The 25,895-nt window shown below is 41.5% G+C and overlaps 1 protein-coding gene across 4 annotated transcripts in view; it reads left to right on the top strand.

Moving 5' to 3' along the window:
- Nucleotides 1-25,895, top strand: part of GRK3 (G protein-coupled receptor kinase 3) — a 118,130-nt gene that overhangs the window by 19,529 nt on the left and 72,706 nt on the right. For all 4 annotated transcript variants that reach the window (XM_074321795.2, XM_074321797.2, XM_074321796.2 and 1 more), the window contains exon 2: nt 3,418-3,494. In XM_074321795.2, the coding sequence (XP_074177896.1) occupies nt 3,418-3,494 (77 nt within the window). The remainder of the gene's footprint in view (nt 1-3,417; nt 3,495-25,895) is intronic.

Raw genomic sequence — 25,895 nt, 5'->3', positions numbered from 1 at the left:
ATAAAGGGAAAAGAAAGGAATAATTTCCATCTCATTTTATGAACCATATTATTCCGTTACCCAAGCCAGAGAAAACTATTATTAAAAAAAAGACAAGACTTATGTTGAAAGCTATAAAATATTGATAAATTAAAGAAGACCTAGAAAAATGGAGAAATATATCATATTTATGGATTGTATTCTTGATATTATTAAGAGGTTAATTCCCCCAAAAGTAATTTATAGATTCAACACAGTCCCAATCAAAGCCCCAGCAGGCTTTTTCTGGGAAAGAAATTTCCATGTTGATGTAAAAACTTCCAAGGAATGAACAAACAAAACAGAAACAGACTCACAGAGAACAAACTGATGGTTGCCAGAGGGGAGAGGGGCTGGGGAGCTGGGTGAAAAAAATGAAGGGAATGAGAAATACAGGTTGACAATTACAAAATAGTCATGGGAATGTAAAGTACAGGATAGAGAATGTAAACAATAATGTTGCAACAACTTTGTATAATGCCAGGTGGGTACTAGACTAATCTGGAGGATCGCAGCATAAATTATGTAAATGTTTAACCACTATGCTGTACACCCGAAACTAATATAAAATAATATTGAATGTCAGCTGTAACTAAAATAAATAAATAAATAATTTAAAAAATACATTGGTCAATTTCATCCCTCCCTCATTCACTCAAAATCCTTTTGCCTCCATTTTTTACCTGTAAAATGTAAATAACACCTATAGAACAGGCTATTGTGAGAATTAAATGAGAAATTATATATCTATATCTATATCTATGTGGTATATATATATACCACACACACACACACACACACACACACACACACACACACACACGGTGTACATTATATTGCCTAGCACATAAAAGGTACTTTATAAAAAAACAGAAACATTAAAAACTTAGCATGGAAATGCAGAGAACCTAGGATAGCCAAGGAAACAGAGACAAAAGCAATAAAACGAGGTTGGAAGACTAAGTCACCTGATCTCAAGACTTACTATAAACCTATAGCCATGAAGACAATACCATATTTATGTAAGGACAGACATATAAATCAATGCAATGGGACCTACACATGTTTAGTGTTGAATCAACAAAGATGCCAAAATAATTCAATGGAGAAAGGCTGGTTGTTTTTTTTTTTAAACAAATGATACTGGAACAATTAGGTATTACAAGGAAAAAAGGAACCTCCATCTTACCTTGCATCATACACAAAAATTAACCTGAAATGGATGTTAGACTTAAACATAAAGGCTGAAACTTTAAAATTTCTAAAGGAAAATATAGGTTAAAATCTTCATGACCTTGGGATGTGAAAGATTTCTTATCACGGATGGTTCACCAGGAAAAGGGTCAATCAATTGGCACTCATCAGCTAAATACGTCTGCTTTTCAGAGGACTTCATGAAGAGCGTGAAGACACAAAGTTCAGCCTGGGAGAAAATATTAGCACATGTTCTGACATACTAGGACTTGTTTCCAGGCTATATAGAGACATTTTACAACTGAGTAATAAGACAACTCCGTTGAAAGGCGAAAGATTTCACAGCACACCTCACAAAAGAAAATGTACACATTCCAGTAGTCATGTCCAATCATGCTTAACATCACTATTCACTAGGGAAATGCAAATTCAAATGCAGATCAACATAAGGTACCACTACCCACCCAACAGAGTGGCTAAAACTATTATGGAAAGTCTGACAACCGAAGTCTCAGAAATGGGAACTCCAGCCATCGTTTGGGAATGTAACACTCTACAGCCAGTTTGGAATATAGTTCAGCACTTTCTCATGGTGTTAAATAGAACTTCCCATATGGCCAACAGTTTCGCTTCTAGATATTTACCCATGAAAAATGAAAACATGTGCCCATAAAAAGACTTACACAAATATTTAAAGTGGCTTTATTCATAGTGGCCCCAAACTGGAAACAGCGCATTTGTCTGTCAATAGATGAATTATCCATAAACAAATGGTGGAATACAATGACATACTACATACTTGATGGTAGAAAAAAGAGCTGAATACTTAGTGCACACAACAATCTGGATGAAACTTGCTTATACCAAGTGAAAGGCTCCAGACACAAAAGACAGCATATGATTTTATTTATATAAAATTCTAGAACTGGAGCAAATAATCTGTGTTAAGAGAAAGGAGATCAATAGTTGGCTGGATCCTAGAACGTGGGGAAATTAACTGCAAAGGGGCAGCTTTTGGGGTGATAGAAATATTTGATAATCTAGTGGTTATATGTGAAAAACTCATTTAACAATATACACTTCAATATGTATTTAATTGTATATAAATTATACCTCAATTAGTTTGTTTTAAAAAGTTTTAAAAAAAGGGTAATGCCAAATTGTTGCTCATCAATGGATAATAGAGATTCAATTTCCACTTTTTCCATTTGGATAATCACTTTTGGGGTTCACTTACTGAATAGTTAGTTCCCCCCTTTCCTGGTTTTTCTGCCTAGCTACTTCTGTTACATATCAAAGTTCCATGTATGTGTGGGTCAGCTTATGTGCTCTCTATTCCATTTCATTGATCACTTTGTTTATCTTGTCTTAATTATTTTAACCTCGTAATAAGTCCTACTATCATTATTCTCTTTCTTCAGAAATGTTTTTTTTTTTTTTTTTTTTCTGAGTCTGTGTTGTTTTGTATACATTTTATAAAGAGCTCCTGTTTCTATGTTCCATGAAAAACCCTGTTGGAATATTGATGGGAGTTGTATTGATTTTATAGCTAAATTTGGAGAGACTTCGAATTTTTGCAATATTAAATCTTTCTGTTCATAACTGTGGTGTATCTTTCCATTTATTAAGTTCTTCTTTAATGTCTCTCGGTACAATTTGTAATTTTTCCTGTGAAATTCCTGTACATATTTTGAAAGATTTATTTCAAATGAGATGGACTCATTTGATGTTTCTTATTTTATTGTAAGGGAAATCTTTCTTCTAATTACGTTTTCTTGTGGTTTATTGTTGGTGTGCAGAAATCTGATTTGTTAAAATATTAATCACACATCCAAGGAACTTTAACTTTTGTTTTAGAAAGAAGCTCATTAAACTGAGCAGAATTTGTCTTGTGTGTGCATGCACGGTTGTGTATGTTTTGGGAAGTGGTGGTGTCAAGTGGGAACTTTCCCCAGATGTTCAAGTTATTTTTTTGTGGGTGAATCTCTCCATGTAAGGTTGGCTGTAGGTCTCAGGAGATAATAATGGCTGGAGCTGTGATGTTCCCAGCTGAAAGTCGAGCTGGCCATCCGTGCAGTCCTGGATGCCAGTGGAGGGTCTCTGGTCAAACCCTTTGAGCTAAGACATCCATCTATTTTCCTTTGTAGGTATGGTTCTCATGACGCAGGCTGTAATTGTTGAAAATGTGTCACTCTTCTCTTTTAGTATCCGGAGTGTGATGCAGAAGTATCTTGCGGAGAGAAATGAAATAACCTTTGACAAGATTTTCAATCAGAAAATTGGTAAGTCCTGCTTACTCATTTGGCATACCGTCACTTCGTGATACCAAGTGGCACGACAGTGATGTGTTAAGTGCAACCCCCAATGTGTTTATATGCTTTACAGCTCAAGCTGGGCGTGGAGGAAGTGTAATTAATCAGATTCTTAGTGATCGCTTATATTCTTAGTAATGTAGCTTGTGAATAAGCCAGAGGGAAACAGTTTGATTCGAGGTTTTCAGGCAGTTGGGGAGGTGGCCGGAACAAAGGACTGGGGACTGGGTAAGCGGAAAGAAGCTCTCTCTGTTTGGACCTGCTTCTGAGGTCCCCAGCTTCTGTCCGTGCTGTTGTTCGTTCTGTGATCCCAAGGAGTTGGCCTGTGTCTTCATAAGCATTATCCCCCCCGTGTATTATCCCACCCGCGTGGTTGGCTTCTCTCTTTCCAAAGTGTGGGGCTGGGTCCCTTGATCTTGGCAGTATTCACAAGTGTATGGGTTTTGTATGCCATTCGTTATTGTCAGTTCCGCATCAATTACTCTTTTTCCTGTGGCCCCATTCAGTGTCTCTACCCAGCAGGTCACGAGGACTCCCCCTGTTGTATACACAGAGGTCAAGGACCCATCTCTCGCTGGCGATGCCCAGTCCTGGCCAGGGCTGGTCCTGGCCCGTGCAGGCGAGTGGTTGTGTAGGAGTGTTGCGTGGCGACCGTAGTCAGTGCCTAGAGAAACCAGGACTGTAGTGTAGTTTCAAGGCCGATGAAGAAATGAGAGTGTTCTCACCTGCCTCTGAAAGGCTGGCAGTTTGTTTGGGGGTGAGTGTCAGCTGGGTTAGGTAAGAGCTGTGGTGTACATACTTTGTTTTCCCCGTTCCCCCAAATCAGTTCCTGCTGTCCAGAAATTTCCGAAATCATATTTTATTCTCAACTAGGACAGGATTCATTATTTGGCCTGCCAGTTGGCTGTATTGTTAATCTGCCCGGAGTGATGTGATAAACAGATAATTCTAGGGTATTTCCATGAAAGCCACAGAGCTGAATGTAAGAGAATAGGATGCCCATTTCCTTTCTTTGCACCTTGCTTGCCTCCCACAATTACTCATAAGGTTTGCTGAGGAACTGGGCCTTAGTTTTTAAGTTATTTTACTACTAGAGGAAATTATTAAAATGTCAGGAAATTAAGATCTTACTAAAGTTTCCTGAAACTCTGATTCTGCATTCAGTTCTGTTTCCATGATTCATAGATAACGGACTGACCCATTTGAGACTGAATATTCTTAGAAATAATTGCCCCCTCCATTTACAAGTAAGGAGGTGTAGACTCAGCTTGGTGAAGTGAAGTGACATGTCTTGATTCACAATTCTTTTCTACTCTGATAATTCTTTAAAGGCGGTTGGAAAGGAAACAATGGAGGTAAAATGTACTGTAGAAAGTCACCTGGTAATAACTGGATCGATTTTTAGAAAGACTTAGGATGTTCTTTTTTTTTTTTTTCAAGTAAAGCAGAAACCAGTGCAGAAAGTCTGGAGTTTTGTAAACCAGTTTTCACCTAGTCTGTAAAAATTAGCCAGTCTGTCACAGCGACCTTCAGCAGACGTAGCTTCTGTGATAACCCATGAAACGCAGTGGTGGAAAGGTGGGTGATGTGATCTGGAGAAGCAGAGGAGGGTAGACTGTCTGTGCTCTGAGGACAATGTGTGCAAAGCCCTTAACCACAAAGACGTGTGTCCTCCTATCGGCAGGATTTGGTTGGGGAACAACAGCTCAATTAAAAGGGTTTGGCTTTCATCTTCATTGTTGTTGCTGCTTCTCATTGTTTTCATGGTGTTTGGTTAAATGGTCTCCTTTGCTCCCCATTTTGTACCAGAAAAAAATAAATAAAAAAAATAAACCCAGAAAATAAACCGATCATAATAACAAGAGAGAGAAACACTGTATCTTTTGGAGGAAAGGGGAAAAGGGAATTAATTATTGTTGAAACAGTTTTAAATTTGTTTTTTGACAGTATAATTTTTACATTTTTAACTTTTTTTCTTTATAAAAATTTGTATTTTTAATAAGATTTGTAATTTTTAAAACTATATTGAGATAACATTTTACAGAGCATAAAATTCACCCATTGAATGTATACAGTTGGTGGTTTTGGGTGTATTCATAGAATAGTGCAACCATCACCAGAGTCTCATTTTGCAACGTTTTCAACCCCCCCAAAGAAACTCCGTACCATTGGCATTCACTGCCCATTCTCCCCCTCCCCCAGCCCCTGGGTACTAATCTAACTTCTGCCTGCATGGATTTGACTATGTATTCATTCCGAATACATGGTATCCCACAGTATACGTCCTTTTGCATCGGGCTTCTCTCAGCATAGTATGAGTATTTTCAGGGTTCCCCCATGTCGTAGCACGCATCGGGACTTCATTCCTTTTTATGATCGATAATGCATTGGATGGAGATGCCCCATTTTGTTGTTCCATTCATCCATTGGTGGACACAGATAGGTTGCTTCCATTTTTAGTGACTGATGCTGCTACGAGAGGAAGGTATTTTTTAACATATAATTTGTGTAAGTGGTTCGCTGCGACAAGAACTCACTGGTAGATGGTGACACACCTGCTCTCCCCGACACCTCTCACTCTGCTTTCTGAAATGCATTGAGGATTTTTCCTCCCTTTGCGTTTTCTGCTCCTTGCTCTCCCTTCTGTAGTGTAGCCCCTTTCCTGTCTGCCATCCCCACAACGCACACGTTCAGCTCCTCAAACATGTTCTTTCCATTGTCGTGATTAAAACCTTAGCTGACACTGGCTCCAGGAGCCTTTGATCTGAGTGCCTAATGAACTTTAGCTTCAGCCACACAGATTCTTCCCCAAGAGCCCTTCACGGGACACTGAAAGTCTGTGAATTTCATCTCAGTTAAGCTGTTAAAAAACCAAAAATCGTTTAAATAAATCATTCCTTCTCCCTTTCCTTCTGATTCATGAGCTTGGAGCTGGTCAGGAGAAGCTAAAGTTTACACTTGGAAGGTCAAAGGGAAGAACCATCACTGATTGGGCGTGGGGGTGGGGTGAGAGCACCAGGTAAGTGGCCCGACACAGATCTGTCATTACGTTTAGACACGGCTATGTATTTAACATGTCTAGCGCTTGTCTGTCTGGTCCCTCCTTTTGCTCTGTGGCGTTCTCATTTTCTGGCAGGCATTAGGGATTGGGGAAGAAGGGAAGGAAGGTGGACCGTAGGGGGAGTACATTTGGCTTTCCAGGTCTCTCTTCCCATTTCAGCACCGTTCTTTACCCCTTTGTCTCTGCCATCTGTTCCATCTGCCCCCTCCCGTGACCACCTCTTTGTGTTACCCCTTGGTGGATTTCTGGGTTACCCCTTGTGGCTTTTCTGTGGTTCTCCTGTTCCTGTTCAACCCTCTGTCCCCCTGCCTATCAACTTTTTTCCTCTCTTCCCATACCTTACCCATCCCTCCGGCCATGGTTAGTGCAGAGTTTGGGGGGTGCCATCCATCGTGTGCTATAGCCAATTTGTAAACATGTTTTGTGAAATGAAAACAATAGAAATCTTTCATTTCCTTGGCCTCTGAAGCTGGGCTGAGATAATGGGTGATTGGCAGCTCTGTGGGCGACACCCCAAACTGGTTGCTATTTCATTAGTTTTCTTATCTCTAAAAGTGGAGATGACAATGGTAGCTACTTCATAAGACTGTTGTGAGGATTCAGCAGGAAATGTTTGCGAAGCTCTTGACACAGTGATTGGTCCTTAGGAGATGCTCAGTTAATGAAAGCTCCTACATCGTTTATTATAAAATTTTTTCACCATACACAAAAGTGGGCTAGAGTAGTGAACCCCTATGACCTATACATCACCCGATCCAATAGTTTTCAACATTTTGCTATGCTTGCTTTGTCCGTCTGCTCTTTTTGTGTTTGCTGAAATATTTTAAAGCAACTAGCAACCCCCCTCATGACATCTCAGTCCTATATGCATCTCTGAAAAATATGCATGTTTTCTTACATAATCTCAATACCTTTATCCCAACCAATGAAAATTTTTGATGATTCTTAGATACTCTAATACTGAGTATAGTCTATATTAAAATTTTCCTCATTAAAAATGCCTTTTTATTCTTGGTTTGTTTGAATCAGGATACAAATATTGTTCTGCGGTTGTAATTGGTGATAATGTCTCTTTAATCTAGAACAGATACCTCCACCTGCCACTCCCGTCAGATAATTGACTTATTGTAGAAACTGAGCCAGTGGCACTGTAGAATGTTCCACATTCTGGATTTTTCTGTTTGTTTCTTCATGGTATCATTTAAGTCACACTTCTATTGTATTTCCTATATTTCCTGTAAACTGAGAGTTAGATCTCACCACTTGATTAGCATAAGATTTGACTTTTTTGGCAAGAGTTCTTCACAGGTGGTACTGTGTGCTTTGTAGCAGGAGGGACACTACACGTAGGTGTCACTGTGGAGTCACAGCTCTAAAGTGGGCTCGGATGTGGTCAGCTCTCAAGTTCTTCATTAAGCTGTCATCTGCCGTTTGTTTCTTTTTCATTGACGATCTTTGTTTGCCTAAGTCAGTTCTTTTATTAGGGAGTTACAGAATGGTGTGTTTTCTGATTATGCTCTTCCTTCCTCATTTGTTACTTGTATTCATCTACTAGAGCAATACGATTGCCTTTAAATTTAGTTCATGTAGGAAAGGCAGGTGTGATTAGAAGAATTCTAAAAGGACCCCCCATGACGTTCGCCACCTGGCGTTACTACTTAAAGAGATTTTGCAGGTATCATTAAGGTTATGATCTGGGTGGGCTTAATCTACTCACACCAGAGAATTTCCTCAGGCGGGTAGCAGAAGCGGAAGTCAGAGAGATGGAAAGCACACGAGAGATTTCAGTGCACGGTCATTGGCTTTTCAGGTAGAGGGAAGCACACGAGAAGGCTAGTGGGTAACTTCTAGGGGCTGAGAGTGAGCCCTTGCCGACAGGCAGCAAGGAAACAGGGACCTCAGTCCTGCAACCACAGGAACTGAATTCTGCTGACAGCCTGAATGAGTTTGGGAGCAGGTTCTTCCCCGAAGCCTCTAGACCTAAGAACCCAGCTTGCCAACACCTTGATTTTGGCCTTGTGAGACGCTAAGCAGAAAACTGGAAGGAGCCCACCTCAACTTCTGACCTGCAGAACTGTGAGATAAAAAGTAGGTGGTGTTTATAAGTCACTGAGCTTGTGGTGAGTTATTACATGGCAATAGAAAATTAATACAATAGGACAGATGCTTAATTCTTTGTTTTTAATTGCCAGTTTTTTTTGGGGGAAAAAAGAGAGACAGCTGCTTTTATCTTCCTCATCCTTAATTAGAAATTATACGTCTTAATGGTTATTAAGTTGATTCCTAATTTGCTGTCAGTAAAATGTACACATTTAGATATTAATATAATGTTCTTGGTTTGGCTCATTGAAAGAATGGTTTTAAAGGGAAACTACTGGTTATTGACTAGACAGTAAACTTAGTTATAGTTAAGGTAATTTTGTTAGAATTTTCTTCTATAGTATATATTGAAATGATAATTTCATCGTATGCAAGTGAGGCACATGGCATTTGATAAATTCCATCTGTCTATTGACAATCTATTTAGGTTCTCTGTCTGCAGACCCTCCCCTGTCAGAGGAAGATGTTTCTCATTATGAGTAAACTCCAAAATAGATACTTAACTCATGAGGTATGCAAATGTTAGTTTCCTGTATAAAGAACATTACAGTTAGTGTAGTATTACATCACATATTGCCACGGAAGACATTTCATTTTATAACACTGACTTCAGAGCTTAATCCAGAGTTTGAATATTAATCTTTTTGAATTTGTGTGAAATAATGTTCGTGTCTTTTTGGTCAAAATAAAACCGCAATTTTTACTTTTTAAAAATCTGCTTTTTTGAGGTATGGTATTACATGCCATAAAATTCACCCATTGTAAGTTATAAGTTGATGAGTTTTAGTAAATTTACAGAGTTGTGCAACCATGACCACACTCCAGTTTTAAAACATTTCCGCACCTCAAAGAGAGGCCTCGTGCCCACTTGTAGTCACTCTCTGTTCCCAGCCCCGTTCCAGGCAGCTGACCATTAATCTCCTTTCTGTCTCAATAGTAATTTGCCTTTTCTGAACATTTCATATGAATGGCATCTTACAGTATATAGACTGTAGTCTTACATCCGGCTTATTTCACTTACCATAAGGTTTTGGAGGTTCGTCCTTGGCATTGGGTGTAGCAGTCCTTCATTCTCTTTTGCCGATGAGTAATATTCCGTTATAGGAATAGACCACATTTTGTCTCTCCATTCACCAGCTGAGGGACATTTGGATTATTCCCACTTTGTGTCTGTTACAAGCGATGCTGCTCTGAACCTTCGTGTGCAAGCATGGACATGTTTTCACTTCTCTTCAGTATATAACCAGGAGTGGAACTGCTGGGTTGTATGGTAAATTCACGTTTGACTTACTAAGAAATTACTAATTGTTTCCCAGCGTGACATTGACATTCTCTCCGTCAATGTCTGAGAGCTACAGGTTCGCCATAATCTCATCAACACTTGCTGTTGTCTGTCTTATTGATGATAGCATTCTAGTGGGTAAGAAGTGCTACTTCTTTGTGGTCTTGATTGGTATTTCCCTAACAGTTAATGATATTGAACGTGTTAGTGCCAATTAGCCATTCGTGTATCTTCTTTGCTCAAATGTCTGTTTAAATCTTTTGCCCCCTCTCCAAATTGATTGTCTTCATTTATGTTATTTATCATTTGGGTGATTTACAAGTGTTTTCTCCCAAAAATAACTCCTCTTTTTCATTTTCTGAATGGTGACTTTTGAAGTGCAGAAAGTTTTAATTTCGATGAAGTACTACACATATATACTATATGTTATGAATCATACTTTGTGTCAGATATAAGAATTTTTTGCCTACCTGAAATCCACAAAGATTTTCTTCTGGAAGTTTTATCATCTTAGCTCTTACGTCTAGGTCTTTGGTTGATTTTTGAATTAATTTTGGTGTGTGGTGTAGGGTAAGGATCTAAATTCATCCTTTTTTGCATGCTGATAGGCAGATGTCTAACACCATTTGTGGAAAAATGTTCCTTTTCACCATTAGATTGTCTTTGCACCTTTGTTGAAAATTAATTGACCATAATTGTGAGGACTTATTTCTGGGCTCTGAGTTTTGTGCCATTAATCTGTACGTCTGTCCTTATCAGTACCACCCTGTCTTGATTACTGTAGCTTCACAGTAAGTTTTGAAATCAGGAAAACTAATTCTCCCACTTTGTTCATTTTTTCCCCCCCAAAATTGCTTTTTGCTAACTCTGGGTCCTTTGCATTTCCACATGAATTTTAGCATCAGTTTTTCAATTTACATATCTATATATAGATCTATATCTATATATCCTGGGATTTTGATAGGGATTGTGTTGAATCTGTAAATCAATTTGAAGAGAACTGCCATTTTAACAGTATTGAGTCTTCCAATCCATGAAAGTGAAATGTCTCTACATTTATGTAAGTCATCTTTAATTTCTCTCGGCAGTGCTTTTTTGTTTTTAGTCTTATACTTCTTGTTAAATTTATTCCCAAGTATTTTAATGTTTTTGATGCTCTTGTTAGTGGGATTGTTTCCTTAGTTTCAGTCTTGGTGGTTCACTGCTAGTACTTGGAAATAGAGTAGGTTTTTGTATAGTGAGCTTGTATCCTGCAACCTTGCTGACCTTGTTTGTTAGTTCTCGTAAGTGCATGTATGTATATGTGTGTGCACGTGTGTGTGTGAATTCCTTAGGATTTTATACAGACAGGATCCTGTCTCTGAATGAAAACAATTTTACTTCTTTCCAATCTGGTGCCTTTTCAATTTTTACTTTTCACTTTGATTTCTTAAATAATTTTTATGTTGGTCTCAAACATATTTAGCATGATTTCAAAGAACATTTACGTAGAAAGAATACATAAATTATTTTTGGCGTTTGGGGATAAGGCATAAGAAATATACTTGCCACTGGCTTTGAAAACAAAAGTATATGTTTCATTATAAAAAGAATACATTGGAAAAACAAATTGTACTTACAAAGTCCTTTTAAAAAAAGTTCTGAGCAGTCTCTATATAAATAAACAAAGATGGACACAACTAAGTCTTAGGTGTCTATTAATGAAATTTGGTAATTATACAAGACCAAAGAAATACTGAAAAACATAAAAGACAGAATAAAACATTTTAGGGTTACTTTTTAAAATCAGTTTCAAAGAACAAAATTTCCAATCTATAATTTATCAAATTACTGAAGTGTTTGTGCTTCAAAACATAATAGATGGTTAAATTCTGCAAATAATTTATAACTGTGCAACTCCCAACTCAGAGGCTGGGATTAAATTATAGCAAATTGAGCACTTTTGCATATGATTGTGGTGAAGGGAATCTTAACCAGGGAAGCAGTTTCAATCTTTGCTTTCCCTTTTGTTTCCACCTTTGTTTGGCAGTGTTTCTTTCTGTCCCTGTGAGGGGACAGAATCCCCTGACAAAAGTCCCCCGCCCCGCCCCAGGTTGACAGTCACAAAGCCCAGTTCCCACCCTATCTCATCTCATCTATAGAATTTTCTCCCGCTGAGAGCAACCAACTAGTAAGGAGAATAAAAACCTTAGGACCCCATTCAATTCTGCATCAATTATTTATCCATGTCTTTGTGGGGAGACTTTCAGTGAGGGATCCATGTAAGCTTTCAGTTAAAGAGCCGTGTAAACTTTCAGACAGCAGAGATGAACACTTCGCTAAGCACAGCTGATTGAATTTTCAATTGAAAAGGCAATGCAGCAACAGGCGACTAGTGGTGAGGGAACCTAGAAAAATTAGGGGCACCGATTCTGCACAGTTTGAACATAAGTTTCCTAATAAAAAAGCTGCCCAGAGAGGAAAGACATTAGAGAAGAGGGAAGAGCTGTTAGTACTTAAAAACCTACGGGCAGGCAGTCTTTTCAGTTGACTTTCTTATCTGTGTTCCCTTCAACAAGCCTTGGTGTCGGTTCCTAGAATTGGAGTCTGCCAGAGCTGGAAGATGTCCCCTCCCCCATGTATAAACTCTGCCACTCTGAAAACGTGGGACATCTGAGAGGTGTGAGGCAACTTTCAAAGAGGATGAAAAGGCTAAACCAGTTCTGTGAGAAAATGTAGCTGTCTTTTTTTTTTAAACCAGTTTATTAGGATTGGTTTTCCTTTTTAAAGTCATCATTCAAGTTCTAAAATCAGCCATAATGATCACTTCCAAGAAAAATTCAGAAAAGCTGCATTTTACTGGAACAACGCAATCTGTTAACGTCTGCTAGTCGTAAACACTGTGGGGACGCCGGTGTGTGGTCACCCGACCCCCGAGCTGCAGGCTGCCAACTCTGTGATCTTTCAGACTGTTGCTATTTAATTTTCCCTGAGCATTTCTGAGCCATGTGGGTAGGAAGTACTATTAGTTTAAGACAGTGATGGCTACCTGTGTTCTAAGCACTGAGTGTTTTCTCTGCTAGGTAAATAACGTGACCACATTTACACAACTCCCAGGAGGCGGAGCTTGGATTAGATAGACGTATGCTCTTCACAACCGCTTTTTTCTGCCCCTCACCAGCATGGAATTCCTTGTTTTGTTTTTTTAATAGCACACCAACTCTACAATTCCTATTTAATAAGTTACGATACTAAAATCTAGAATTGTGGGGGACGCACAAAGCTCTCTCTGGAGCAGGTCTGCTTCTGTGCTTTGCTGAATGAGACCTTCACAGTCGAGTAAGTTTGGACAGCCTCACTGGAAATGTCTCCTTAAACAAAAGGGCCCATGGGCAGACTAAGACAGCATCAGACCACAGAGGGTTTCCCTCCCTAACCAGCTCCCTCTGCAAAAGATGCGAATCCATGGATGGCTGTCACGCCAGTGCCCATCAGGAGTAAAGTGTTTGCTGCTGCCAAGGAGCTCCTGAGATGCATGCGAGGGGCCCCTGGTGCAGTGTCTGAGGCATGAGTTTAAATCTGAAGGCACGTGCTGGGAAGCCAGTCTCTTAGCTGAGGTCAGCCTAGCCCCTCAGCCGGCACCTGCAGCTGACTCACCTTTGAGCCCTCCGCCTGCCAGGAACCACACATGTAACGGGGAAAACGTGATATGCTCTGGCAATATTAACAAATGTGGGGTCTTAACATTTATTGAGAAGGCCAACGGCCCAGGAAACATCGCCTCTACTGGAAGAGTTGTCCATCAGCTTTTTGAACTGACGGTGAGGGGATGATTTGGAGCATTTTAGGATTCGAAGAGCCCCAGGTGTGTTGAGAAATTCCGGGTGGCAGCACACGGTCTTAATATCCCCTGGTTTTAGCTCTTTCGGAAATGCCTTTTCTGAGAGTTTTATACCATGTCCTTGATTTATTTCAGTATTTCTACTTCTACTCAAAGTCCGAACAGGAAATGTGGAGATACGCCATGAGGTGATTAGTAGGCAGTGTTTGAAATCTATTGCTAAAAATATACCCATTCATTCAGTAAATTTCACTGTGCGCCAGGGGTTCTTGTCGGCACCGGGGAATGCATCAGTGGACAGTACTGAAATGGGTGTTTTTTATGGAGCTAACATCCTGCAGGGGAAGCCAGAGCGACAAAAATACACACAGGTGCACCTCGGAGATACTGCGGGTTGGGTTCCAGAGCACCGGCAAGAAAGCAAATGTTGCAATACAGTGAATCACACAGTTTCTGGTTTCCTGGCGCACATAAAAGTTAAGTTTACACTGTACTGTGGTCTGTTAAGTGTACACTAGCATTCTGTCTAAAAAACAATGTACATACCTTAATGAAAAATGTTTTATTGCTAAAAAATGTTAACCATCTTTTGAGCCTTCAGCGGGCCATAATCTTTTTGCTGGTGGAGAGCGAGTCTTGCCTTGATGTTGATGAAAACAATATTTTGGAAGTACGGTAAAATAAAGCTCGATCAAATAGCGTATGCCTGTACCGCACACGTGGTCGTACACGTATTGGAGCCTCGTGGCACCATGAAGAGAGGCAGGGGTGGCTGGTGTGTGTGGCAGTTTCCAATAGCGTGTTTTGAGAAGGTGCCACTGATAAAGGGACACTTGGGGGGTGGTGAGGTTGCCGAGCCCCTGTGTATTTATCTAGGAGAAGCAGGCCCAGGCAGAGGGTTCAGCGGGGCAGGGACCCTTAGATTGGACCCACATGGTGGGGGAATAGCAAAGAGGCCAGAGAGGCTGCAGCCCAGGGGCTGGGTGCGGGTGACCGGTACGGGGGTGGAGAGGCTTGTTAGGTCACGCAGATTTCAGCTTTTACTTAGAGTGAGATTGGGTGTAGGAAAGTTGGCATTGGGGCGGCACAGTCTGACTCAGGCAGCATACACAGAGCAGTCTGGTTGTCCCAGAAGTGTGGGCCGGGAAGGCAGAATGCCAGCAGCTTCTGTGACATAATGGTGACAGAAGACGCTGGCCTTCGGACCAGTGGGGTAGCAGCTGAGGTGGCGAGAGGTCACTGAATTCCAGACTTGAAGATAGGATTTGTAATGAATTATATTGTGGCACAATGGGTTTGGAAGGACAGGGGCTTGCAGGGGACACAGTGTCCTCAGGTTCAGTTAAGGCTCGAAGGTGCAGGAGAGGCTCAGATAAGAAGCTGGGGATATAGGGCAATAATTTTGTTCACACAGCTTGGAATTAAGGTAACTTGATTTGCATAGCGGGCCATTTGTTGAAGAGAATTGTCACACTTCATCTGCACGGAGTCTGCTTGATGCTTTAGGTCAGCCTTAGCTCAGAGCGGTGCCCTAAGTCTGCCTGCTGATCAACAGAGAAGATACTTACGGTTTGGGTTAGACAAGAAATCCCAGCAAAGGTGGGGCAGGCAGAGTTGTTCTCGTCCCTCAGACTGTTTAAGATAGTGGAACACAAAGAGAGAAACCAGGCCAGCTTCTTAAAGAAGCGAATATTCTTACCTTGGAAAATGCACTTACTCCCTAAAGAAATCTTTTTTTTTTTTTTTTTTTTTTTTTTAATTGGAATTTTCACTTGAACTTTAAAAAAATCATCGTTGGTTTTCAAAGTTTGTTCTTTAGGAATCCATATGCTTATTATGTAATTTATGACTATTTAAGAAGACTGAAATTAGTTTTATTTTGTGGCTTCTACCTTTAAACCAACAAGTGGGTTCAGAATTGGTGACAGAAAAGAACTGGAAATAGAATAGTTTAGTGGAAACATCGATTTGGGCACTTTTCCTTCTGGTGAGATACCACACATATGAGAATCCAGTTGTTACTTATTTTTTCTTTGTTTACTGATAAACATGCTGTACGCTTGTGTTCTTACTTTTGCAAAACAATTTTATAGCAGTATCAGGTGCATTCAGTAAGGTGCATCCATTTTAAGTATAGAGTTTTGAGTTTTAACAGAGGTCTATGCCGTGTACTTATTGCCACAATCCATATACAGACAATTTCCATCACTTTAAAAGGTACACACTGGCCCCTTTGTATTCAGCTCACCCCACCCCCAGGCAACACTGATCAGCTTTCAGTCGCAATAGATTACACTTACCTTTTCTATTAGAACAGCATGGAAATAGAATCAAATAATACACACTCTTTCACGTCTGGCTCGTTTGCCTCAGACAATGTCCTTTCTTTGAAGTTCATCTATAGTGTTGGCTTGTATAGCGATTTTATTTGTTTTATTGCCGAATGGTGTTCCATAGTATGGACTTGACACAATTCCCTTGTTCATGGATTGGGGTTGTCCACGTTTGGGGCAATTGTGCATAAAGCTGCGATGGACATTTTTAGACAAGCCTTGTTGTGAACATCCGCTGTCATTTCTATTTGTTATGTGCCCGACAGAGGAATTGCTGGGTCTCCTATGATAGATGCCCACACATTGCGATTGTTCTGTCATCGTCAGGGGTTATGAATTGACCCCTTTATCATTAGGAGAAGTCCTTTGTCGTGGTAATATATTGTTCTGACATCAACTTTGTCTCACATTGATATAATCACTCCACTATGTTTCCCCGAAAATAAGACCGGGTCTTATATTAATTTTTGCTCCAAGAGACGCATTAGGGCTTATGTTTAGGGGATGTCATCCTGAAAAATCATGTAAGGGCTTCTTTTCCGGTTAGGTCTTATTTTCAGGGAGACATGTGGTTTGCATGGTGCATCTCTTAACTCTGACTTTTAATTAGACTCTTTAGACCATTTACAGTTAAATGATTACTAGTGCAGTTAGATTGAAGTCTCAAATCCTCCTATTGCCTTGTTGCTTTGTCCTTCTTTTCCTGTCTTCTTTTGAATTGTGTATATTCTAGAATGTTATGTTGTTGTCACTACTGGCTTAGTAGTTCTAGCTCTTCATTATTTTACCTGGGTGTTTCAAGGCACCTTGGCGTCTCTGAACTGCTGCCCTCACCTCCGTACAACCCCCATGGTCTGCTTGGGCTCCCCTCCCAGAATCACATTTCAGAAAGTATGTCCAGGCCAAGAGCTGGCCCGTCCTGGGGCCCTCCTAGTTTGTTTCCCTTCTCCCAGGGACTCGAGCACTTTCCATGTCTGAAACCAGCTACTTCATATATTTAGTAGAATTTTCTTGTTGTTATGGTGAGAGGCTAAGTCCGGCCCTTGTTAGTGTATCATACCCTGAAGTGTAATTTTATTTTTGAAACAACATATTTGGCTCTTGGTGGGAAAACGGGTTAAAATGTGAAACAGGGACTACCTGTAAAACTCTAGACACATGATACCGCTGTTAGAACTTCACTAGTAATTCACAGCTGGTGCTCAGTTTCCAGCTTACCCATAGCAGCACAGGTATCCTAAGAAGTGGAAACTTTGAAACTGTCTGGTACCGTTTGTAGGATGATGACAGTAGTTATCAAGGCCTTAGGTGCTCAGTGCTTTACGTACAGACCTCTTTAGAATAACCCCACATGGAGGTTGATGGTAGCCCCATTTTATAGGTGAGAGGACTGACATTCGGAGGTGAAGCGACTTGCCCAGCATATTGTAGAAAGTGATGGGCTGAGCTGGAACTGACCTTGCAGAGTTGGGACCTGCCACACTGCAGAGGCCAAGCTCTGTCAGGTGCTGAGCTGACTGACTAGGAGGCTTTTCTGAATATGTAGATGAAATGTCTCTTGGGGCAGCAGTAGAGTTCAGGTTAGGTAATGCTGGAACTTCATGCATGAAGCGGTTAGTTTCTTCCTGAAATAGCTACTTGTTGCCGGAACAAAACAGGATGATTAATTTTCCACAAGAAGTGGTTCCATAGAAACCCTCAACCTCTCTCCATCATTTTTCTTCCTTTTTTCCCTTCTCCCTCCCACCTTCTTTCACTCTTCCTTTTCTTTATCTCTTTTCCTCCTTCTCTACCTGTCAAAATAGCATAAGAGCAACAGCAAAAAAGAATGCAATCAAAACCAATCGCATATATGCACTTCTATGTTCATTGTAGCGTTATTTATAAGAGCCAACATATGGAAGCAACCTAAGTGTCCACTGATAGAAGAACGGATAAAGAAGACTGAGTACGTATACTGTGTACAAGGGCATGTTACTCAGGCATAGAAAGAATAAGTCTTACCATTGGCAACAACATGGATGGACCTAGAGGGTATTATGCTCCATGAAATAAGTCAGAGAAAGACACATACAATATGATTTCACTTACATGTTGAATCTGAAAAACCCAAACAAACGAATTAACCAATGAAGCAGAATCAAACTCATACAGAGAACAAACTGATGGTTTCCAGAGGGGAGGAGAGTAGGGGGAGTTGAGCAGAAAAGGGGAAAAGGAACAATATAATTTTGCATGTCGACTATAATTTAAAATTTTCTTTTTAATTAAAGAAACAAAACAAAACAAAAAAAAACCCAATCGCAGTTGAATTCATGAAACCATTGTATGTTTATCTTTCCCGGTCCCTTTGTTTTATTGATCAAGAAACTAAGGAACATTGGCTCAAAGCAAGTGACTAAAACATGCAGCTTGTTGATGTACGACAGACGCTAATGGTTAGGGTGGCCCCATCGGTGGGGTGCGGGGATCACAGGCCTGCAGGGGGTTGTGAATATCAGTGAGGGCGACGCGTCTTAGCGGTGCCACGTGGACACTGACTAGCAGGTGACAGGAAAGAGGCCGTGGCATTAATCAGTTGCTGAAGGGAATGTTTTTTTGAGGAAGTGATTGATTTCTAGAAAGAAGGGGCCATCCCCATGAAGATCAGGTGGAACAGCGTTCTCCATAGAAGGAACAGCATGGTAATTAACTGGGGCAGGAAAAGCACCGTGTGCTTTAGAAAGAGCCAGAAGATCAAGGTCGGCAGCGCTGTGTGAGTGAGAAGTGGGGTGAAGATGAGGTGAGGGAGGTAGGCAGGACTCAGGGCTTTAAAATTGTCTGTGCAATGGGAAGCTCTGGTCGGTTTCCACCACGTCTGTTGTATGTTTCAATAGCATTCTAGCCTCTTTATGGTGAATGAATTGTCAGGGTCAGAAGTGGGAGAGTGGAAGTGGGGAGATGAATTTGGAGGCTCCTGCTGCCATCCCGGAATGTGCCAGTGGTGGCAGCGTCAGGGCAGTGGAAATGCAAGAACGGGGATGGGTTGGGGGTATATTCTGGAGGTAGAACACAGTAGGTTGGGTAATGAACATGTGGAGTGAGGGAAAAGGGGACTCAAGGAGAACTTAAGTGCCATTTGGGGTGGGGGTGGGGGGCATGATCGTGTACTTAGTTTCTATAATTTAGGGGAATAAATACATTCTATAAAGTACATCTTCTTAAATTATTTAAAACTATGTGGAAGGAAAGGAACTAATTAGTTAATGTATAGAAGATTAACTGACATGACAAAAGTGACATGGGGTATGATGAAACGGCATATTCTATTTCCCAGTCCCAGGAGGCTTTGCAAGGCTCTTGGCCTCTGGCTGGTCATGCACCGCTCTGTGTCCTGCATCCTTTTCCTTGTTTGTGCCCGTCCACTCCTTCGGGTCACCTTGCCTGATCCCCCTGCTCTGCCTCCAGCCTTAGTGAGCCACGTGTTGCCGTCTTGTGACTCATTTGCCTAAAGTTTACTTCTAGTGCCTTGTGTTACTCCTGCCCCCACTGGAACAAATCTATAACCTTCCTAATCATGTCCTCCCCTCTCCAGAAAACCCCAAACTCAGAAACCCAGTCACACACACACACACACACACACACTCACACTCACACACACACTCACACTCACACACACACACACACTCACACACTCACACTCACACGCTCACACACACCGACCCACCCCAATCTGGCTCCTGTCCTCTCTTGCTACTGATGTGAGCGACACCGCTACTGTGTGTGCCTCTCAGAGGAGACGCCTGCTGACTCCTCTCTGTCCTGGTCACACATGCCCTGTCATTTTCCATCTCCACCACCACCGTAGTTTATACTAAGATTATCCCCAATCCAGAGACCGGATAATATTACTTGGGCTGTAGCCTGATCCAGATTTTTTAGGACTGGCTATCCTATTTTTATTTTCATTCTGTAGTCCCTTTTGTAACTGTGATGAAGTCATCTGAAAACACCATTTCAGCATGTTTTGTTTGTGTTCTAAACGTGTCCTAAACCCCCACCACAGGATAAAGTTCCACTTGTTGCTGTCATTCAGATCACCAAAACTGGCCTACATCTTTTTTCCTTGTTTTTTTTTTTCCTTTGTCATCCACTTAAACTGCTGAGCGCTGTGCTCTGGCACGTTACACCTTCAAATGGGCTCTCGGTCTCTTCTTCTGGCCTGCGTTTTTCTCAGAGGTCCACCCATGGAATAGCTTAACTATAAACAGTCCATTTTCTGGCCTTCCTGCTGCACGTGGCATTCATTTGGCACTTACTGTGGAAAATGTAACTTTACCAGGTGCCTCATTAGTGCTGTTTCTCTAACTGGAGTACAAATTCCTTGAGACCGAAGATAACCTCTGATGCCGTTTCCTTTAAGTGACTAAAGCTTCTAGTTCAGTGTTTTACACCCCAGAGGAATTGACTCTCTTTTTTTGGGGGGAGGGGAATGTTGACTTTCTGTTTTAACATGAAATCCTTTCACCTGCCGTTACTGTAAAACTCCTACCTGTAGCATTTTGGGTAAAGAGTGTATTTGTGTACAGTGTGTGATTACTTTCTCAGTGTGATGGCAGCATTCCAGGGGTAAAGTGGTGACCCACTGTTTATGCGTATACATCCAATGTCCTCTCCATCACCTTCGCCATGGCTTGTGGGTGTCTATGCACTGTTGGGATAAACGATAGTTAGCATGAACATCTATGGAAATAGGGGGATCAGTTGGGCAGTGTTTTCGAGTAGACAGGTCATGGGATAGCAGTTGTGTAATTGTCCCCCACGCCCTGTGCACAGGGTAGAAAGAACACTCATTGATACAGCCCGTGTTGCTTCCGTGGTGACATCCCCACGTCTGGAAAATGGTATGAGGCCCTGAGTGTAACTGCCTTTAAAAAATTAAACGTAACCCTATAACTTTTAAAAATACCTGTCATTTAGTTAGAGTCAGCTGACTAGAGTCAGCCGGTTATAAGTTAAAATGAATTTGGGTGACATAAGCACAGAAACCATCTCATTGCCCTGAAAAGAATATGAAATATTCCTTTCGTATTCATTATATTTCCAGTTAAAATATGAAAAGCAGCTCAAAGCACAGGTCACGTGAGGTCCATAGCAGTGGGCTGTGGGTCTGCTTGTCCCTGCAGGTCAGCAGTGGCGGCCTCCCCTCCTGGAGTTCCGCGATCTCGTTTCTATTCAATTGAGTCTCAGAGGCTTTGGATAACATCTTCCTATTCTAATAGAAGTATTCAGGGCTTGGCGATAGGTAGGCCTTGTTCGTTCGTAGGGATCCTCGCTGTGTACTGTTGTAGGCTGGCTTCGGGAATGGGACGAGGGTGCAAAGGGCCATCTGGGGACAGGCGTGGGTGAGTGTCCTACCGCAGAGGACCACGGGGAACGGCCAGGGGTGGGAATTCAGCTTTGCTCAGGGCCCGTGTGTTTAAGAAAAAGCTCCAGCTCTGAACTCCTCAGACCTGGATTTCAGGGCCGAGTCTTAATTTTTGATGAAACAATTGCCCGCTTGTATTAAAAACTATTCCCCAGCAGGCTTTCTGGCATTTCGAAGCGTTCAGCAAACACTGAGTATTGTGTAGCTGATAACACCTGGTATTGGTGTTCTGTTAAATGGATCCCTAGCCTGCTGGATGCCGTCCAGCTCTCCGAGCACCTTCGAGCCTCTCACTGTGAAATAAAGCATCCCTTCCACCTCTTCCCTGCAGGAACCTGCCCTGTCCAGATTGGAGGTCTCATTCTTTCCTTGTCTGAACTGAAATTTCCTACCTCTGCGTGCTTGTTCCTTCCTTCTCTCTGGACTCTCGCCCATTAGTCTCTCCGTGCCCAGCCCGACACCATCCATGACTATTCCACAAGCCGTACTGATATTCCCCTTGGTAAACTTATCAAATGTTTATTGAGCCGATTAAGTCCTAGCCATTGTGCTGGGGCTGAGAGAGTGAAAACCCTGCGCACCAGCAGGCCGCTTACCTCGTGGGGCCCCTGCAAAAACAAACAACTGCTACTTTCTTCCGGAGGAAGAGGTGCATCCTTTCCTAACGTGATGCCCACTGTCCATTCGAAAGGCCAGTGACATGTTTAATTAGGAAATGCGAGAGGTATGTCCATTAATGTCAGGCGCCTGACAGGGAATCAGACATGGGCACCCGGATGTGGCCTAATACCTGAGAGATGTTGAGCCGGAAGGATTCCGGGAGCAGCCGTGCTGACGAGCAAACCCCAACACAGAAAGACACCTGTGAGCCAGAGACCCAGAACCCAGCATAAAAATGGGCAAAGGCTATGGAAAGACAGGCCATTGAAAAGCAAAAACCAATGGAACTGAAACATAGGAAGAGATGTTCAACTTGAGTAAAAAATAAGAGAAATGCAAATGAAAGTTACTCTGAGACATTATTATGTTTTTATCTTTCAAATGGGCGAAAGATCCCAAAGTTTAATAGCACACTTCTGGTGTGTCTGTGGGGTTGCGCAGGCCCTCTGATCCCTTGCTGGTGGGAATATACGTGGGTGCCACTTCAAGGGGGCTAACCTGGCCAGGCCTAGTAAAAGCACAGAATGCCCATGCCACCTTTGGCTTTAACATTTCCCTCTGAGGGATGTGGCCTGTGAATATTCAGGAGCACATGAGCAATGACATATGGAGATCGCAGCAGTTTCGTAAAAGCAGAACATTTGTGACATCCTAAACGTTCACCGTTAGGGAACAGGTCATATAAATTACAACATTCCATGTGATGGCATACCATGCCACTGTAGGAGCAACCGTCGTATATGGCAAGTGTAGGAAGATCTCCACGGTGTAGTATTCTGGATAAAAAGGCTCACGCAGGAAGTGTGATGGTGGAAAACAGAGGTTCAGACTTGTGCCTGCCTTTGTGTTGTGTTAGAAGGTATCACAGCGCCTGTAACAAAGAGACCCAAAATGGCACATGGAAGTTTCTTTCTCATGCAGTACTGAACAGGGTTCAGGTTAGCGGCAGGCCTCTCCCAACACGTGCTCAAGCTCTTGTTGTGGCGCTGCTGTCCCTTAGGACTTGTCGTCCTCTGCGTCCAGCTGGGTGAAAGAGTGTCAAGAAGTCCCACCGATTTCTTAACAGCACTGGCTCAGAAGTGACACACACCACTTCCCGAAAAAGATAAAGGAACCGATAACAGTGGTTCCCTTAGGGGTGATGGTGGTTGATGCACTGCTGGGAAGATGCCAGACAGGAATGGGAAGAAAACTTAGCTTTTGCTGTGTTTTTAAAACGTCGAACCGTTTTACCCATTCATGAAATAAAAATAATTGCAAAAGAGTGGGATAATGCCTCGAAAGTGGTCAGAGCCCAGGGCTGTGGGAGCATGGAAGAGAGGCAGCTCCACCTCGCCGGGGGTGGGCGCTCATTCAGAGCTCACTGCATCCTGTGATGCTGGCTGAAGTCCCGAAGGTAGAGGGGCCATTGACCAGGTGGAGTCCGGAGGGGATGGGTGTTGTGAGAAAGATGGGGGGGAGGGGGGTGGGGGGATTGGGTGGAGGAGAATCGCCAGGTGATTGGCCAGAAGGGAGTGGATGCTGAGAGGAGAGGGGTCTGTTTCAGTTCCAGGAGCACTGTGAAGGTGAGGAGGGCTGAGCCAGCCGTGCTTGCATCTGGCAGGTAGAGTGCCTGCTGTGCTTTGGTGCTGGAGGCTGTGGGGCAGGCCCAGTGGTGCGGATGAAGGAGGCTGGGTCTTACCCAGCATTCTGTGCATTTCCAGCGAGAAGTTCAAAAGCAGAAACAGCATGATGGGATCTGGGCAGTAGCATGCAGGATGCACTGGAAAGGAGACTGGATGAGTGAGTGGCCGGGAGCCAAGTGACATTGCTCTGTGCTGTGATCTATATAATGCCGCTCCCTCACAAAGCGAATCTGGCACTTAACTAATACAGTGCAATTAGTATCTTTTATGTACGTCTCAATACCTCCGTGCCATAAATACTTACTTTGCTTTAAATAAACTTTTATTGAAATAGACCTACAGAAAAGTACTCAGATCCTAAGTGCATGGCCTCATGAATGACCACCAAGTGCACACACATAGTAATTGGTTGGCTCTTACTGTTTCTTCCTTGTTAAAATTGTGGTTAAATTCGTCATGTTCACTCCATCCCCCTTCCCCATTTTGTCCTGGCCATGTTTACTCTGTGGGATACAGTCACACCCTAATCTCCATGACAGTATTAATCGTTGCTCTTTGAGAAATCTTTGGGAAATGTAAATCAGGTGGCACATTGGAATAATATTTCTATTTCACTTGAAATTATTTTAAATCTCTCTGTTTTAATTGTCTGTTTGTTTACAATTAGATATGCATAGAACTGTGATCAATGAAAAAAATTGACCACAGTCTGGAAAAAGTATTAACATGGTGACATAGCCAGAATTTTTTTTTTCTTTTCTCTCATTTTATAATAAAATGTTTTTAAAAGGCTGAAAGTAATCCAGTTTAGATAGAATTTCTTGTGTCATTGTATTTTCACATTTTCATCCCAGTCCCAATTTATTTTATTATTTTTTCTTTTTTCTTTTTTTTCCCCTTTGAGTTAAGAGCCAATTGCTTGGAACATTCCATGAATTTTCCTTTGGCCACATTCATTATCATCTGTCCTTTAGTCCACTGGATTCTTAATATTCTCTCCATTAGCTAAACGAATGACCCCATTAATTAATCTAAGAATATTTTATTGAGCATATATGTTTTGAATTTAAATTTGGGGGGAGTCGGTAACTTGGATTTTAGCAGAAGACCTAACTATTTACAATATTCCTAAATTACGTTTCCTTTTTAATTTTCTCTTTCTGTAAAATTTTAAGTCAGGAAGTAAAAGTTCTAGCCTGATAAGTAGAATCAAATGAAAATAAATATGTTTAAGTTTTATATGAAATACATAAATATAATTAGCTAAATCTTCATTTCAATTTATATTTATTCATTCCTGTTGGAACTTGGAAGAAATGAAAGGGAGAATTAATCATTGGGAATTTAGGTGGGTAATATTCAGCCAGAAGGGACATGACGCCTAATTGAAGTTTTCTGTTTTTATATCTGTATGCTTTTTTTCTATTTGTTTTTAAATAAAAAGCTTTTATATGTATCATTTAAGATTTCCTTTATTTGCACTTGCAGAGAATATTGTGTAGCCTAGATGTTTCAGAGTAGTTGCTTTTGACTTCTGCCTTACCAAGAACATTTGTTATTATGTATTTTATCCCATGCCTCTCTGTATGAATGATTTAATCTTCCATACAAACGTGGACTTGATGAAAGTCATCCTGGAGACGTTGAGAACAGTGTAAGTGATCAGGCATCGGCTTCCAGAAATTTTAGGTCCCCACTCGTGGCCACTACTCAGGGACATCTTTTGAGCCTATACCTGGCTCAACTGTATGAACCCAATCTTATTTTTCTTTCTTCTTTCATTCTACTGTTTGTTTATTTGGTGGGGGTGTCAGGTTTATTAAGGTAAAATTTAAATAAATACAAATTCACCATTTACAGCATACATTTCTATGGGTTTTGACAAATGCATAAAGTTGTATAACCACTACCCAAATCATCACCCCCTAAAATTGTCTAGTGTCCCTGCAGAGTCACCCCACACCCTACACCCCACCCCCTGACCGGTTTTCTGTTTCTGTGGTTTCTTCTTTTCCAGAATGACATATGAGTGGAATCATTTGGTAGGTAGCCTTTGGAGTCTGGTTTCTTTCACTCCGCATAA

This window comes from Rhinolophus sinicus, chromosome 9 (assembly GCF_057876585.1).
Source record: "Rhinolophus sinicus isolate RSI-liver-muscle chromosome 9, RSI-T2T, whole genome shotgun sequence".
Lineage (NCBI taxonomy): Eukaryota > Metazoa > Chordata > Mammalia > Chiroptera > Rhinolophidae > Rhinolophus > Rhinolophus sinicus.
The sequence above is the reverse complement of the archived record's forward strand: the minus strand, read 5'-3'. Positions and strand labels throughout refer to the sequence as shown.